Below are 15,782 nucleotides of genomic sequence, written 5' to 3' on the forward strand. Positions count from 1 at the left end.
TTCTTCTGTGTCTTTGTCAAGTTTCTTTCTGGTTGCTCTATCCATTTTTGAAAGCAGTGTATTAAAATCACCCACTATTATTGTAGATTCATCTCTTTCTTCAAATCTATTAGAGTTTGCTTTATATATTTTGGAGCTCTTTCATTGGGAGCATTGATATTTATCATCTTGTTCAATTATCCCTTTAGTCATGAGATAATGTCCATCTTTATCTTTTATGCTGGTTTTTGCCTTAAAGTTTATTTTATCAGAGATTAGTACTGCCACTCCTGTGGGTCAAGAAATCAAAGGGCATATTGTATTAGGAAAATTTGCTACACAAGACCTCATTAAAGTGTCAAAGAGCAAAGAGGTCAGTTTGAAGACTAAGGTGTTACAGATTCAAGCTTTGGTATTTTCAATAGCCACAAAAACATGTGAAAGTTGGATAAAGATATGGAAAACTATAGATGAATGAATGCATTTGAATTGTGTTTGAGAAGAATATTATAAGTACCATTGACTTACACAACCAAAAGGAGGTAAGAACCAAAATCAACACATTAACACAACATCTCCAACAATTAGAAAAAGACCATTAAAGTAAGCCTACAGTCATTACAAGAAAAGAAATAATAAAGATTAGACCAGAAATAAATGAAAACAGAAAAACAACAGAAAGTGTCAACAAGTTAAGAAGCTGGTTCTTTGAAAGGATTAATAAAATCCACAAACCACTGGCAAATGTAACAAAAGAACAGAGGAAGAAGACACATACAAAAAAACACGCATAAGAAACAATATGGGTGATCTCACAACAGAACCAACAGAAATAAAAAGGATACTAACAGAATACCATGAAGAGTTGTACTCTAAAAAATTTGAAAATCTAGAGGAAATGGATTCATTTTTAGAAAAACATGAACTACCTAAACTAACACAGAGTAAAGTCGAAAATTTGAACAAACTTATATACAACAAAAAAGGAGCTCTGGTAGCATAGTGGTTACAAATCGGGCTGCTAACGTCAGAGTCAGCATTTCAAAACTACCAGCTGTTCCATGGGACACAGATGAGGCTTTCTGCTCCTATAAAGATTTACAGCCTCAGAAACCCTGGGCAGGGTCAGTATGAGTCGGAAGCGACTCCACGGCACATAATAACAATGACAACATATATATATATATAACAAAAAGGAGCTCTGGTAGCCTAGTCATTATGAATTGGGCTGTGAATGTTAAGGTCAGCAGTTTGAAACTACCGGCTGTTTCATGGGAGAAAGATGAGGCTTTTTGCTCTGTAAAGATTTACAGCCTCAGAAACCCTGTACAGGGTCGCTATGAGTCGGAACCAACTCAACAGCACATCATCACCATATATAACAAAAGAAGAAATTGATCAGGTCATCAAAAAACTCCCAACAACAACAAAAAAATCCCAGGCTCAGATGGCTTTATTGGTAAATTTTATCAAACATTCAGAGAAGAGCTAATACCAACTTTACTCATACTATTCCAAAATATAGTAAAGAATGGAAAACTTCTAACACATTTTATGAAGGGAACATAAGCTTCACACCAAAACCTGGGGACATCACTAAAAAACCAGAATTCCTCTTGAATATAGATGCAAACATTTTCAACAAAACCCTAGCCAAGAGAACGCAACAACATATTAAAAAAAAAAAAAAAAAGTACATCATGACCTACTGGGATTCATACTAGGGATACAGGATGGTTCAATATTAGAAAAATAATCAACATAATACACCATATAATTAAAAAGAGAGAAAAGAACCACATGATCATATTGATTGATGCAGAAAAGGCATGTGACAAATCCAACACCCGTTCTTGGTAAAAACACTCAACAAAGTAGGAATTGAAGGGAAATTCCTTACCATAATTAAGACCATATACACAAAAACTAACAGCCAACATTACTCTCAATGGGGAGAAACTGGAAGCACTCCCTTTGTGAACAGAAACCAGACAGGATGCCCTTTATGAACACTCCTATTCAATATTGTGTTGGAAGTTTTAGCCAAAATTATAAGACAAGATAGGGAAATTATATGCATCAAAATTTGCGAAGAAGTAAAACTCTGTATTTGCAGATGATATGATCCTGTATGTAGAAAATCCCAAAGATTTGCAAGAAAATTATTGGAACTAATTGGTAGATTCAGCAATGCAGCAGGCTATAATATCGATATACAAAAATCAGCTGGAGTCCTCTATACTAATAAAGACAGTTCTGAAAAGGAAATTTGGAAAACAATGCCATTTATAACAGCCACTCAAAGGATGATGTTCTTAGGAATAAATCTAACCTGAGAAACGAAAGACCTATACAAAGAAAACTACACAACACTACTACAAGAAACCAAAAGAGATTTACAAAAATGAAAGACTATACCATGCTTATGGATATGAAAACTTAACATTGTGAAAACGTCAATACTACTCAAAGCAATCTACAGATACAATGTAATCACAATCCAGGTTCCAACAACATTCTTTAAAGAGATGGAAAAAACGATCATGAACTTTATACGGAAAGGAAAGAGACGTTGGATAAGCGAAGCACTGCTTAAGAAGAACAAAGCTGAACGTCTCTCACTCTCTGATCTCAAAAGGTGCTATACAACCACAGTGGTCAAAACAGCCTGGTACTGATACAATGAAAGATAGATATAAATCAGTGGAACAGAATTGAGAACCCAAAAGTAAATTCATCCACACACAGTCAACTGGTCTTTGACAAAGGGCCAAAACACATTAAACAGAGAAGAGATAGCTTCTTCAACAAATGGTGCTGGCAAAACTCGAAACTGATTTGCAAAAGAATGAAACATTACCCGTATCTCACACCATATACAAAACCAAACTCAGCATAGATTCATGACCTAAATGTAAAACTCAGAATTATAAAGATCATCAATGAAAAAATAGTGACAAACTTAAGGGACATACAAACACTATCAAATATTGCAAAAACAAAAAACCCACAAACAGTAGAAAACAAAACAGATGATTGGGGCATACTAAAAATTAGAAACTTATGTGCATCAAAAGATTTCACCAAAAGAGTAAAAAGGGAGCCCACAAAATGGGAAAAAATTTTTTTGCAATGACTTATCAGATAAGGGACAAATCTCTAAAATCTATAGGAAACCATAACACCTCTATAAGAAAAGACAAACAACCCATTTAAAAAATGGGCACAGGACATGAACAGACACTTCTCCAACAAAGACACTCAGGCAGCCAATAAACATATGAGGAAATATTCATGATCATTGGCCACTGGTGGTGGTTGCTGTGTTCCGTGGAGTCGGTTCCTACTCATAGCAACACTGTACAGTGTTTCCGAGGCTATACATCTTTATGGGAGCAGAATGCCTCATCTTTCTCCTGTGGAACAGCTGGTATTTTCGAACTGTTGACCTTGCGGTTGCAGCCCAATTTGTAACCACTACGCTACCAGAGCTACAAATCAAAACAACAATGAGAAATCATCTCACACAAGCATTAACAGCGGAGTTTAAAAAAAAACCCACAACAAATACTGGTGAGGGTATGGAGAGACTGGGACCCTCCTACATTGCTGGTAAGACTGTAAAATGGTTCAATCACTTTGGAAAATGGTATGGCATTTTCTCAGAAAGTTGGAAATATAAATACTTTATGACAGCAATTCATCTACTTGATTTATATCCATAAGAAATATGAGCCAGGACATGAGTACATATATGCACACCAATGTTTATCGCAGCACTATTCACAATAGCAAAAAAAAAAAATGGAGACAGCCTAAGTGCCTATCAATGAAAGAATGGATAAACAAATGTTGGTGCATCCACACAATGGAATAGTATGCAATACTGAAAAATAATGATGAATCGGTGAAACACCCCATACATCATAACACTGATGAACCTTGAGGATATTATGCTGAGTGGAAGCAGTCAATCACAAAAGGACAAATTTTGCATGTGATCATTATTGCAAATGCTTAAGAAAAAATTTCCATATTAAAAGAAACAATTTTTGATGGCATGGTAAGGGGGGAGGGCAAGGTAAGGGAGAGTAATTCACAGGTTAGAGAATACATACATGTTAGCTCCAGTGACAAGGAGAAGGACAATAAACAAGAAGAGGGAGGGTGGCAGATGAACAATGAAAATTGGGGAAGACTTAGAGAGGTATGCATAGCCTAAATGGGATACAGATAAATAGTGATTTATATACAACCTTGGAACAACAGTGTTCTGTAATACAGGGATTAAGACATAGTCTGAATGGATAAAGGAGGGGGAAAATGTTTAGGTGTTTGACTGTCTTGTGGATATTGGTTACCCCTACGTACTATTGTAAAATGTACATTTAAGAATGGCAGAAATGAATATTGGGTATTATGATTACAGAAAGCTTGACTGATTGAAATTGCTAATAAGGGAAATTAGAATTTGCTTAGGGAAATAAGTTTCTTTTTAAGCCTATTTATAGCATTGTTGTTATGTGCCGTGGAGTCGGTTCCGACTCATAGCGACCCTGTACAGGGTTTCCGAAACTGTAAATCTTTACGGGAGCAGAAAGCCTCATCTTTCTGCTGAGGAACAGCGGGTAGTTTCAAACTGCTGACCTTGCGGTTCACAGCCCAATTCGTAACCACTACGCTACCAGAGCTCCTTAATATTTATAGCATATGGGACCTTAAATGGAATCCTGAGCCCCACTCAGAATTTTGGGCACATTCTCATTTGAAAGGAAATGCAGGCCAATCCAGAAACGCTGGGAGAACAGAAGAATCTTACTGAAAGAAAGACCTGCAGGAAAAAAAAAAAAGACTGTTTGGCTGTTAGAATATCAAGAAAGCTGTTTGCTTTGGAGGTATCAAGACAAGAAAAGTCAGTTCATCAGAGAAAACCTCTTTCTAAGACTGAAACTCAGAGGGAACCTGTGAACAGTCTAGTATACTTGCTGGAGACCACATGGGTCTGCTTGTGAGTAGAGGTGAGGGAAATGCATTAATGAAGATATGGGCCAAGTCTGGCCATGTTCCACTTACACCCACTGACCTTGAGATGAAAGAGAGAAGAGGCTGGTCTGAAGTTTAGGGAGAAGCGTGAGCTCCTGAGCTCATAAGGACTGTCCTAGCCACTGGGGACTAGAATTGAGAGTGAAGCGCACAGCTGGTCTGAAGCGCAGGGAGACGAGAATGAACTCCCAAACTTGCAGCTAGTGCCCATTTGCCCTAGCTTGGATGGCCAGTTGACCAGAACTCAGCCAGGTGAAGATAAAGATGCTCAAAACTGTGAGCAAGTGTAAATTGCTACAGTTTGATGAACTGGACCTTTCCTTAAGGATGCAGTTGCTCAAATTCCAACTGGAATGGAAGGATTCTTCATATCAAGTAACAAGCTTGTTTCCTCAGTGCACTAAGTTGATCTAGACAATCTAGACATTGGCTATCAAAAATGTGGCACTATAAAGGCATAAAGTGGATGGCTTACAAGTTTTCGTGAGTGTGCTTAGTTTCAGAACAACCAGATAAGTTAGAATCCCCAATGAACAGTTGTCCTCTTTCCCAGATGGATCTAGTGAAGAGGGATGGGGGATGATGGTGATAGGATTTTATGATTTAATTGTGAGTAATTGTTAGCAGGATTAATTGTAATCATCACAACTGTAACTGTAGAAGATGTGTAACTAAAAAGGGGCAGGCGGGAAGGGAGTAGTTATTCTTTCATTTCAGGAAAAGATGATCCCAGGATCATCAAAAGGAAGAGCATGAGTGGAGCATGAGATCCTCTGTAGAAAAACAGTGACAGCAGAGATGGTGGCAGAGGGGATGGCTTGGGGAGCTAGAGTAACTGCAGGTTCTAGACCCATGGACTGAGTAAGGGTGTGTGCCTGCGGGCAGGAGACTGGTGTGCAGACTATGCCCTTAGGACATTTACATGAATATATTTTTTTGTTTTGTATGTGTACATCAAATATTTCTGTTTTGTGAACTATAAGATGTAAGGGGAAGCCATAAGGAGGAAGTAGGATAACTGTTGTTGAAGAGAGGGAGGGAATTGTAGTCATTAAGATGAAACAAAGTGTATGACTTGTTGAATGTAAAGCTGATGATCTTGTCTGTTAAACAGTCACTCACTTTATAATAAAAAGTTAAAGAAAAAAAAAGTACCATGGACTTCCAGAAGGAAAAACAAATCTGTGTTGGGAGATGTACAGCCAGAATGCTCCTTAGAAGCCAGGATGGCAAGACTTCGTCTCTCACACTCCAAACATGTCATCAGGAGGGTCCAGTCATGAGAAGGACATTATGCTTGGTAAAATTTAGGGTCAGCAAAAAAGAGGAAGATCCCCAACAAGACGGACTGACACAATGACCAGACACTGTTTTGTTCCGTTGGGCATGGGGTCCTTACGAGTGAGAACTGATTCAACGGTACCTAACAACAACAATGTTAAAACACTCTTCCCACTTCCTACCTGTGATTACCATTTCTCTTTGTCCTTCTTTTCTATTACTACCCATCTTCTGAGCTTTATCCCTGGGTAAATGTTACCGTTTTGATCTTGTATGGTTGGTTGTTCTAGCTGGTGTATGCCTCCCTACTGCTATTGTTTACCTTGTAGCTCTAGTATTGTTTAGCCAAAAGTAGAGTCACAAGGGTGAGTTCATTTCCAGGCTTGAAGGGCGACAAAGGGTCAGTCTCAGGTGTTTCACCAGTCACTATCTAACCAGTAAGCCTGGTTGTGTGGTTGTTGTGTTTTTTTTTTTATGATTTTAAGGTTTGTTCCACATTTTTCTCCAATTCTATCCAGGACCTTCTAATGTGACCCCATTCAGAGCATTTGATAATGGCAGCTGAGTGACACCTAGTTCTACTGATCTCAGGTTGATAGAGGATGAAGCTCACATGGTCCATAATTTTTTTTCCCAAGCATGTTTGATTTTCTTAACTCTTCTTTGCTCTAGACAGGGAGAGACCAACAGTTGTACCTTAAGACTGTCTAGGGTGCAACTTAAAAGACAAGCTTTTTAAGATCTACTCACCAAACAAAGATGTAGAACTTTTATCTTTGCAGACCATGTAATGCTAACTGATCTTGATGTCCCCCAAGACTATGGTCCTGAGCCCTCAGGCCTAGCAACTCATTTCCTCAAGCAGTTTTGTCATATCTCAGAAGTTTTCATAGCATTGCCCCTTTTATGTGCTACTGTCTTCATGGATATATTTGTCAGAGCAGATACTTGCTCTGAACTTTGATGAGTCAGAAAGGCAATCAGGAAGGGCATTCCAGCAGCAGGTATAGCATGGCCAATGTGTGGAGCCATGACTGTATGCCCATGTGGGGAATGGTGAGTAGGGAGGCCTGCTGGGCCATCGAACTTCGAGGTGGAGTGATATTGTGAAGGACTCAAATGGCATGTGGAGGAGTTTAGGCTTAGACCCATACCAATGTAGACTGGTGGAAAGGTCCTGCCGTCACCTTTGTTGCCTACCACTGCCTAGAACATCAACCAGCCAGAAGTGGCACTATTTTTCATGGGACACCAACAGGAAGCATTATTGTTGTTAGTTGTCATCGAGCTGATTCCAACTCATGGTGATCCCATATGTGCAGAGTGGGATTTCAAGGCTGTGGCCTTTCCAAAACACATTATCAGGCCTGTCTTCCAAGGAGCACGGGGCTTGGTTGGAACCACCAACCTTTCAGCTACTAGTCAAGTGCTTAACCATCTGTGCTGCCTGGCGACTCCCAGAAGACATTATAATTTACTAATCAAATAAATAAATAAAATATAAAATAATCAAAAAGAAATATTTGAGACCATTTATACACACACACACAGTGGCAGCAAAAGTGGACTCGAACATAACAATTATGAGGATGGCGCAGGATCGGACAGTGTTTCGTTCTTTTGTGCACAGGGTTACTATGAGTCAGAACTGACACGGCACCTAACAGCAATAACAACACACACACATAAATGAATAACATGTCCGACTTTAGAACTGAGGTCTGTTAGAATTGCCATCTCTAATCCAAACTGATGCATCACAACTCTCTTATCAGAAGGAAAGGCTCTGGCAAGCCCTGGGTAGCACAAAACCCTGGTCTAGAGAGGACAGAACAGAGGCCAAGTGAGGCCCAAACACACGTTCCAGAGCCCATGCCCTAGGGCTGTGCACATCACTCAGAGCCTTGTGATCTTCTTACAGTCAGTTATTACCAGGGGCTGGTGGTTATCTGGTGTTCAGGCCACAGCAGAGTCAAGGCCAGAAACTAGAGGGATGCAGAGAGCAGGACTCTACTGGAGGCAAGAACACTGGATAGCTCAGAGGAAACAACCAGATTCAAAAGGAGGCACAGAACTGTGAGTTACCATTAACTCTGTTCCACATCCTCTATGACTCAGTTCAAGAGGGGGCAGGGACATCTCAGAGCAGCAGTCCCCAGAGGATTCTATAAATATTTGTCCTTTGAGAACTCGATGACAGAATGATTCCATGATCAAACACATCTGGGAGATCCTGCACACTACATCTTCTTTCAGTGAACCAAAAACCGCACATGGACATAGTAAAGGGTCTGAGAAGTCCTACAGTAATGAAGTCATTTGCACTTTTGCTCACTCAATGTCCCCTTTAGTCTCTGCAAGCACTGAAGCACTCTCATCCTATTTTGTTTTTTTCAAGGAACACTTACTAATAGCCTTTTGAACTAGTATCTTACAAAATCCACGGGCATAGGAAAAAACAATCATTTTTTCTACCTTAAGAAAGTATTTCAGTAATCATGAAATGATTAAGTTTGGTACTTTTTGAGAAATGCCTTAAGTTGCAGGAAAAATTCACTTGCACTAATCTTCCCACTCACCAGTGTTGCCAGGAAAGTGAACGTTACTGACCTACAACTCACCTTTGTACCACCTGGACTACAGCTCTGGGCTCTGGTTGTTCCCAGACCACCCTTCAAAAGCCATGAGCCAAAGAGTTCACTTCATCCAGCCTCCTGCCTTTGTGGAGCCGTGTAAGACACCAGGTAAGCCTCCCCCCGGGAAGGTAGGGCACAGCCACACTCAAGATGCAAGTTCTCCTAAAGCTTTACCTTTAACCTCTCATTTTTCACCTTGTCCATCAACTCCCTGACAACCCCTGAAGTAAGCAAAGATATAATGGTCATAGACTGCCCATAAAGAGCAAGGAGCACATAGAAAGCAATCTGTAGTCTCTTTTTCAGAATTTCCCTCTAGAAAATGCTTCCTTGATCAATCAAGGTTTGGATTATCAGAAAAGCTTGAGATCTTTACTGGGTTGGGGCCAGCACACAGATGGGAGATGACTCTGAGGCAAAATAGACAGCCTGGTATCCCAGTATCCCAGTTCTCATCCTGTTCTGGAGAGAGGCTGGGCCATGCTTGCCAAGCAGCTTTCATGGCTGTGGACACTAGAAGGCTGGAGGACAGGGCCCAGAACCTTACCTGGTATGTGTTGTCGAAGCTGTCGTACATGAACCTTGTGATCAGAGACGTCTTCCCGACTGCAAAACAAGAAGAGAGGTGTTCAGCATGGCAATCCAGACCTAACTAGTTGTCATGAAGCTGATGCTGAACCATGGTGACCCAAGACCTGGGCTCCATAGGGTTATCTTATTTTTAAAGCTTAATACTGTTTTATTATAGGCTTTCCCTAAACAAGGTATCTCTGAGTGTTACCATGGTTAACACGCTCAGCTGCCAACTAAAAGGATGACAATTCAAGTCCCCCAGAGGCACCTTGGAAGAAAGGTCTATTGACCAAAAGAATCAAAACTCTAGCTCGGTAGGCTTTTCAAAGACTGATTTTTCAGAAGCAGATCACCAGGCCTTTCTTCCAAGGAACCTCTGGAGAGACTCAAACCACCAAACTTCTAGTTAGCCAAGCACACTAACTGTTTGCACAATCCAGAGTTGAGCCCTTCTGAACACATTTTAAAGAAAACAGATCACATGTGAAAGAAAACACAAAGCATAGAGGAATGACGAGCAGTAGAAACAGAGGAGAAGTGAAAGGCAGGCCCAGTACTCTCTACACCAAGTGGCTGCTAGACTGACTACTGGGGATACCACGAAGAAGGTAGCTTCCTAATGCCCCAGAGACTCTCCCCACCCAAATTCAAGTGGTCTTGACCCAGAAGAGCGGGAGTGGTGAAAAGCTGGCTGTCTTTAGTCACATAGTGCTGCTATAACAATACCACAGCACCGGAGACTAGAACCCTAAATTCAGAGTTCTGATGTTAGGGAAGGCCTTTTGTCTTTGTGTGCTCTCAGGAAAGGTCTTTATCTCTTTTCAGCTTCTGTTAGAGCAGCATTAGATAACTAAGACAGAATCTGATATCAGGAGAGTGAGCTGCTGCTTTAGAATTGCATAATATGAGTGAAGGCTGGAAGAGACTGTTGGTGGAGTTAAGGATGTCAAAGGCAAATCTGATGAGGGCTCAGAAGGCAATGAGGAGAGCTTTACACCAGAGACAGCACAGATGGTGAGAAGCAGCAGCAGAGAAATTGCAGCAACAAAATCAGGAAACTTACACAAGATGGCACAGGAATCAATCCACAGAGTGAAAGAGCTGAGCACCTTCTGGCCAAGGGTTCCTGGTGGAGTGGAATGCCTCTTGGCAGTTATCAGTAGAGCTAAAGAGCTTTATAACACTTGTTCAAGCTGAACAGACACAAGACTGACCTCTTCTGAATATCAAGGAACCAAGAAGCAGAACCAAAAGAGACCAAGAGAATGGGAAACAACAGACTAGGTCTCAAAAGGTAGGGCCATGACTTTTGGGCTCTCAAAGGCAGGAACTATGACCTGTGAGGTTTTTAAGGGTGGGACCACAGTGTCCTACGTTTCACAGAGTTGGCTGCATCACTAACTTGGTTCAGGAGAGTGGGGCTGCTATTAAGATGGGGCCTCTATCCAGAGCTGAGCGAGTAGGGCTGTCATGCCTAAGGGGAGCAGAAGAGCAGAGCCTACCAGGGGCAATGGGGTTAGTCCACTAAGAAAGACTAGGAGAATGGGGCTGGTCAAAACAAACGGAGTAGAGTTGTCATTCCAGCAGGCCTGAAATGCAGAACCGAAGCCCAGAGTTGAAGAACCTCTATCTAGAATCCAGAGTGCATAGCAAACAGTCAGCCTGGAAGACAGGGCCGTGACCTAGATGGTCTTAAAAAACAGTATTATTTTCAAGTCTCAAGAATTAATGTGAGTTTTTCTGCTAGATTTTTAATTTGCTAGGTTCCTGCTACTCCTTTTTGTTTTTGTTTTTGTTATTGTTAGGTGCCGTTGAGTGAGCTCTAACTCATAGGAACCCTGTGCACAAGAGAATGAAACACTGCCTTGTCCTATGCCATCCTCACAACTGTAACATTTGAGCCTATTACTGCTGTACCAGTCCATCTTGTTGGAGGTCTGCCTCTTTTTATTTTTTGCTGACAACCTCTACTTTGTCAAGCATGATGTCCTTCTCCAGGGACTGGTCCCTCTTGCTTACATATCCAAAGTATGAAGATGAAGTATGGTCATCCTGGCTTCTAAGGAGCAACTGGCTGTACTTCTTCCAATACAAATTTGTTTGTTCTTCTGGCATCTCATGATATTTTTAATGTTCTTCTCTATTACCATAACTCAAATGCATCAGTTCTTCACTACAAATTAAATCAAATGCATCAGTTCTTCATTACAAATTAAAGAAATTTCCATCCAATTGCTCTCATTTCCAATGGAAACAATCTACCCTTTGCTTGTTATATACCATTGTATTTGGAAGAAGATAACTTGTATTCTAGATGAAGAGGAATTCTGATTCATGTTGCAATTGGACTTGAAGAATTTAGGAGTAATACAATGGAATCAGTACCTTTTTTGTTTTATGTGTCTTAGTTGTATCATGTTAGGTGCAAGTATGGATCTACAATTGTCTTTATTTAGAGATTATGTATATGGTTTAAGGAGATGTGGACAAGTACCAAGTTGACCAAGGAGTGGACTGTGACGGTTTGGGTTTTGTGTTGACTTGATGGGACCATGAATCTCAGTGTTTTAGCAGCTAAAATACAGCAATGCCCCATGATGAGATATCTAATATATAATGCAATTACCACCGTGATGGGATCTGCTATAAGCCAGTAATTTAAAGGCAAATTTTCTCAGGGATGTGGACTGCAACATCCTTCATCTTAGAAAAAGAAAAGAAAAGATAAATGAGCAGAGAAAGAGGCGCCTAATGCCACCAAGGAATCCTGGTATGGTGCTATAGTATAAGCACTGGACTGCTAACCACAAGGTTGGTTGTTCACACCCACCAACTGCTCCTTGGAAACCCTATCTAGGGTCATTATAAGTTGTAACTGACTCAATGTCACCTAACAGCAACAGCCAACATTTAATTGTTGTGGTTAGGTACCACTGAGTTGTTCTGAATCAGTAACCCTATGCACAATAGAAGGAAACACTGCCCAGTCCTACACCATCCTCACAAGTGTTATGTTTGAGACCACTGTTGCTGCCACTGCAGCAACCCTTCTCATTAAGGGTCTTCCTCTTTTTCACCGACCTTTCACTTTACCAAACATGATGTCCTTCTTCAAGAATTGATCCCTCCTGATAACATGTCCCAAGTGTGAGCGACGAAGTCTCATCCTCCTGCCTTTTAAGGAGCATTCTGGCTGTACTTCTTCCAACACTGATTTGTTTGTTCGTCTGGCAGTCCATGGTATTTTCAATACTCTTTGCCAACACCATAGCTCAAACGCATCTGTTCTTCTATGGTCTTCCTTATTCACTAACATATATATATATATGAGGCTATTGAAAATGCCATGGCTTCAGTCAGGTGCACCTTAGTCCTTAAACTAGTATCTCTGCTCTTGGATACTTTAAAGAGGTCTTGTGTAGCAGATTTGTCTATTGCAATATGTCATTTGATTTCTTGCCTGCTGCTCCCATGAGCATTGTTCAATATTTTGCAGAAAGCATCAAAAGAAGATGGAAGGAATACACAGAGTCACTGTACCAAAAAGAAATGGTCAGTACTGAACCATTTCAAGAGGTAGCATATGATCAAGAGCCAACGATATTGAAGTATCATTGCATATCAAAGTTTTTGTTAATGAGTCTTCCTCCAATCCTGATACCACATCCTTTTTTATATAATCCAGTTCCTTGGATCACTTGCTCCTCATACAGATTGAATAAATATGGTGAATCTTGGCACATGATTTTCCTGATTTTAAACCATTCAGTATCACCTTGTTCTGCCCTAACAAGCACCACTTCATCTATGTAAAGGTTCCTTAGCAGCACAATTAAGTGTTCTTGAATACTCATTCTTAGCAATGCTCACCATAGTTTGTCATGATCCACAGAGTTGAAAGTCTTTGCAGTAAAGAACAGTAAATATCTTTCTGGTATGCTCTGCTTTCAGCCAAGATCTATCTGATATCAGCAATGTTATCCCTAGTTCCACATTCTCCTCTGAATCCTACTTGAATTTCTGGCTGCTTCCAGTCAATGTCCTATTACATCCATTTAAAAATTATCTTCAGCAAAATTTTACTTGTTTGTGATATTAATGATATTGTTGGATGATTTCCACATTTCACTGTAATGGACACAATTACCACTAAGAAAAAAGGGCCAGAAGTAGCATGTCCTTTAGATTTGGGGTCCCTGTACTATGAAGCTCCCAAGATGCATGGAAATTAACACCAAGACACAAGGAAATCTACAAGGAATACTGGAGCTGCAGATATCAAAATGACACAAAGAATTTGCCCCAGAGCTGATAGAAAGAAAGCCTTCCCCTAGAGCCTGGGCTCTGAATTTGGACTTGTTACCTCCTGAACTGTTGAGAGAAAAATGTGGGTTTGTTATAGTCCTCCACTCGTGGAATTTCTGTTACAGCAGCCCTAGATAGCTAACACACAATCGATAAAGAACTGGAGAAAGTGGGTGTAAGACCAGGTGCTCCTCTCAAACAGTCGTGTGTTATTCTAGAAATCTGGTCTTCTCATTGGTTGCATGCAGTGATGGGAGCACGCTCATTTAGCCAATCTTTGCATTGGTGAAGAAGATAGCTTTCCAAGGAGACATGGGAAGCATACGGCATTTCCGAATGTCTCTCATGGGCAGAATTATTCCTTGCAGTGTGTGACTAACTGTCCAACTCACAACAAGATGGTTAGTCTCTCTGGACCCCACCAGTAAATGCCTGGAGGATGTCACCAGTCATTGTGACAACTTAAGAGTACCCTGTACATTGGCAAATGCTAAGTACCAGCAACATCCCAGTGGGATGGCTGAGAAACCAGGCTGTCTCTTGGGAAACCCATAAATGCTACTAATTTCCCAAACTGCAGGTATTGGCTTCTCACCTAGCCCTGTGCAGGTCCCCTGGGCCTGATAGCGGCAGAAATGCCTAGTGCTGCATTTCCAGTCATCTAGGAGGGGAAGAAGGGTGAGGCTGGCACAGAATGCTTCCCTATACTGTGCCCTGAATCTCTGCCATAGCCCACGTGGCTCAGGTGGAACTTGTCCAACTACAGTATGAACCCTTTCTGTTCTGTACTGCAGGAGACACCCTGGCAGGGGATAAAAAGCAATCAAGAGCTTCTCTTCTGCCCCTCCTTATTTCCTGGGGTAGGATGTGCTCAGCCTGGGCCTGATAGGGTAGCTGCTCACTATGTTATTGGAGCAGGGCAGCCCCTTGCTTGCCCGGGAAAGACTCTCTACCAGTTGCCTCAGTAAAAAACCAGTTGCCGTCAAGGTGACTCTGATTCATAGTGGCCTCGTAAGCATCAGAGTAGAATTGCGCGCTACAGGGTCTTCCATGGCTGAGGTTTTTGGAAGGAGATCACCAGGCCTTTCTTCTGAGGTGCTGCTGGGTGGATTCAAACCTCCAGTCTTTCAGTTAGCAGTCATGTGTGTGTTTAAGTGTTCACACTACCCAAATTCCAAAGCCTCAATTGTGCACCAAATAACAGATCAGTATCGCCATCTCTCCACGCCAGACATGTATTAAGGGAAAAACAACTGTGTGCTCTCCAGAATGGAATTCTGAGAGGCTTTGTTGTTTGGGGTGAACTCAGAAGACTTCATGTTTGGCCAGAATTGGTGAAGCAGATTCAAATGCAGCTGGAGTACTTATTAGCTATGTCACCTTGACAGGGTCATCACTGGACCTCAGTTCCTCATTTAAAAATGGGATCAACACTGTCAAAAAATTCAGAGGGCTACAAACCAAACACTAAACCTACTGACATCAAGTCAATTCCAACCCCTAGCAACTTTATAGAGTAGGCACCTTCATCTTACCTCCATAAGAGGATGGTGGGTTTGAACCATCAGTCTTTTTAATTTTTTTTTTAAATGTTTTATTGTGAATTATGTGATAGTTTACATGGGAGAACATTAGTTTTACATTCATTCTATAGTGTATCGTTTCATTGCCATGGTTGCAATCCCCTCCATGCATCATCAACCAACCAACGGGTATACCCTGGCAAGCCTGCCCCCCGGTCGTCAGCATACAGCTCCTCTCCCTCTTTGGGTCTAAAGTCTCCAGCTGCTCCATCGCTCCACGTCATCGTCTCTGCTTCCATCTCAGGCATCACTGCTTCTCTGGGTTGGGTCCTGCTCTCCGCTCTTCTCCCTTGATGGTCCCAAGGACCTCCGCTCCTAGACTGAAATGTTAATCACTAACCCCCTTGCTATAAAACATCTACCTTTACATTTCCAACCCTCA

The 15,782-nt window shown here is 41.2% G+C and overlaps 1 protein-coding gene across 2 annotated transcripts in view; it reads right to left on the reverse strand.

Moving 5' to 3' along the window:
- The window catches only part of RAB6B (RAB6B, member RAS oncogene family), a 92,635-nt gene that overhangs the window by 43,052 nt on the left and 33,801 nt on the right, over nt 1–15,782 (reverse strand). For both annotated transcript variants that reach the window (XM_006840034.1, XM_006840036.1), the window contains exon 2: nt 9,487–9,545. In XM_006840034.1, coding sequence (XP_006840098.1) covers nt 9,487–9,545 — 59 coding nt within the window. The remainder of the gene's footprint in view (nt 1–9,486; nt 9,546–15,782) is intronic.

Source organism: Chrysochloris asiatica, unplaced genomic scaffold, assembly GCF_000296735.1.
Source record: "Chrysochloris asiatica unplaced genomic scaffold, ChrAsi1.0 scaffold00028, whole genome shotgun sequence".
NCBI classification, from domain to species: domain Eukaryota; kingdom Metazoa; phylum Chordata; class Mammalia; order Afrosoricida; family Chrysochloridae; genus Chrysochloris; species Chrysochloris asiatica.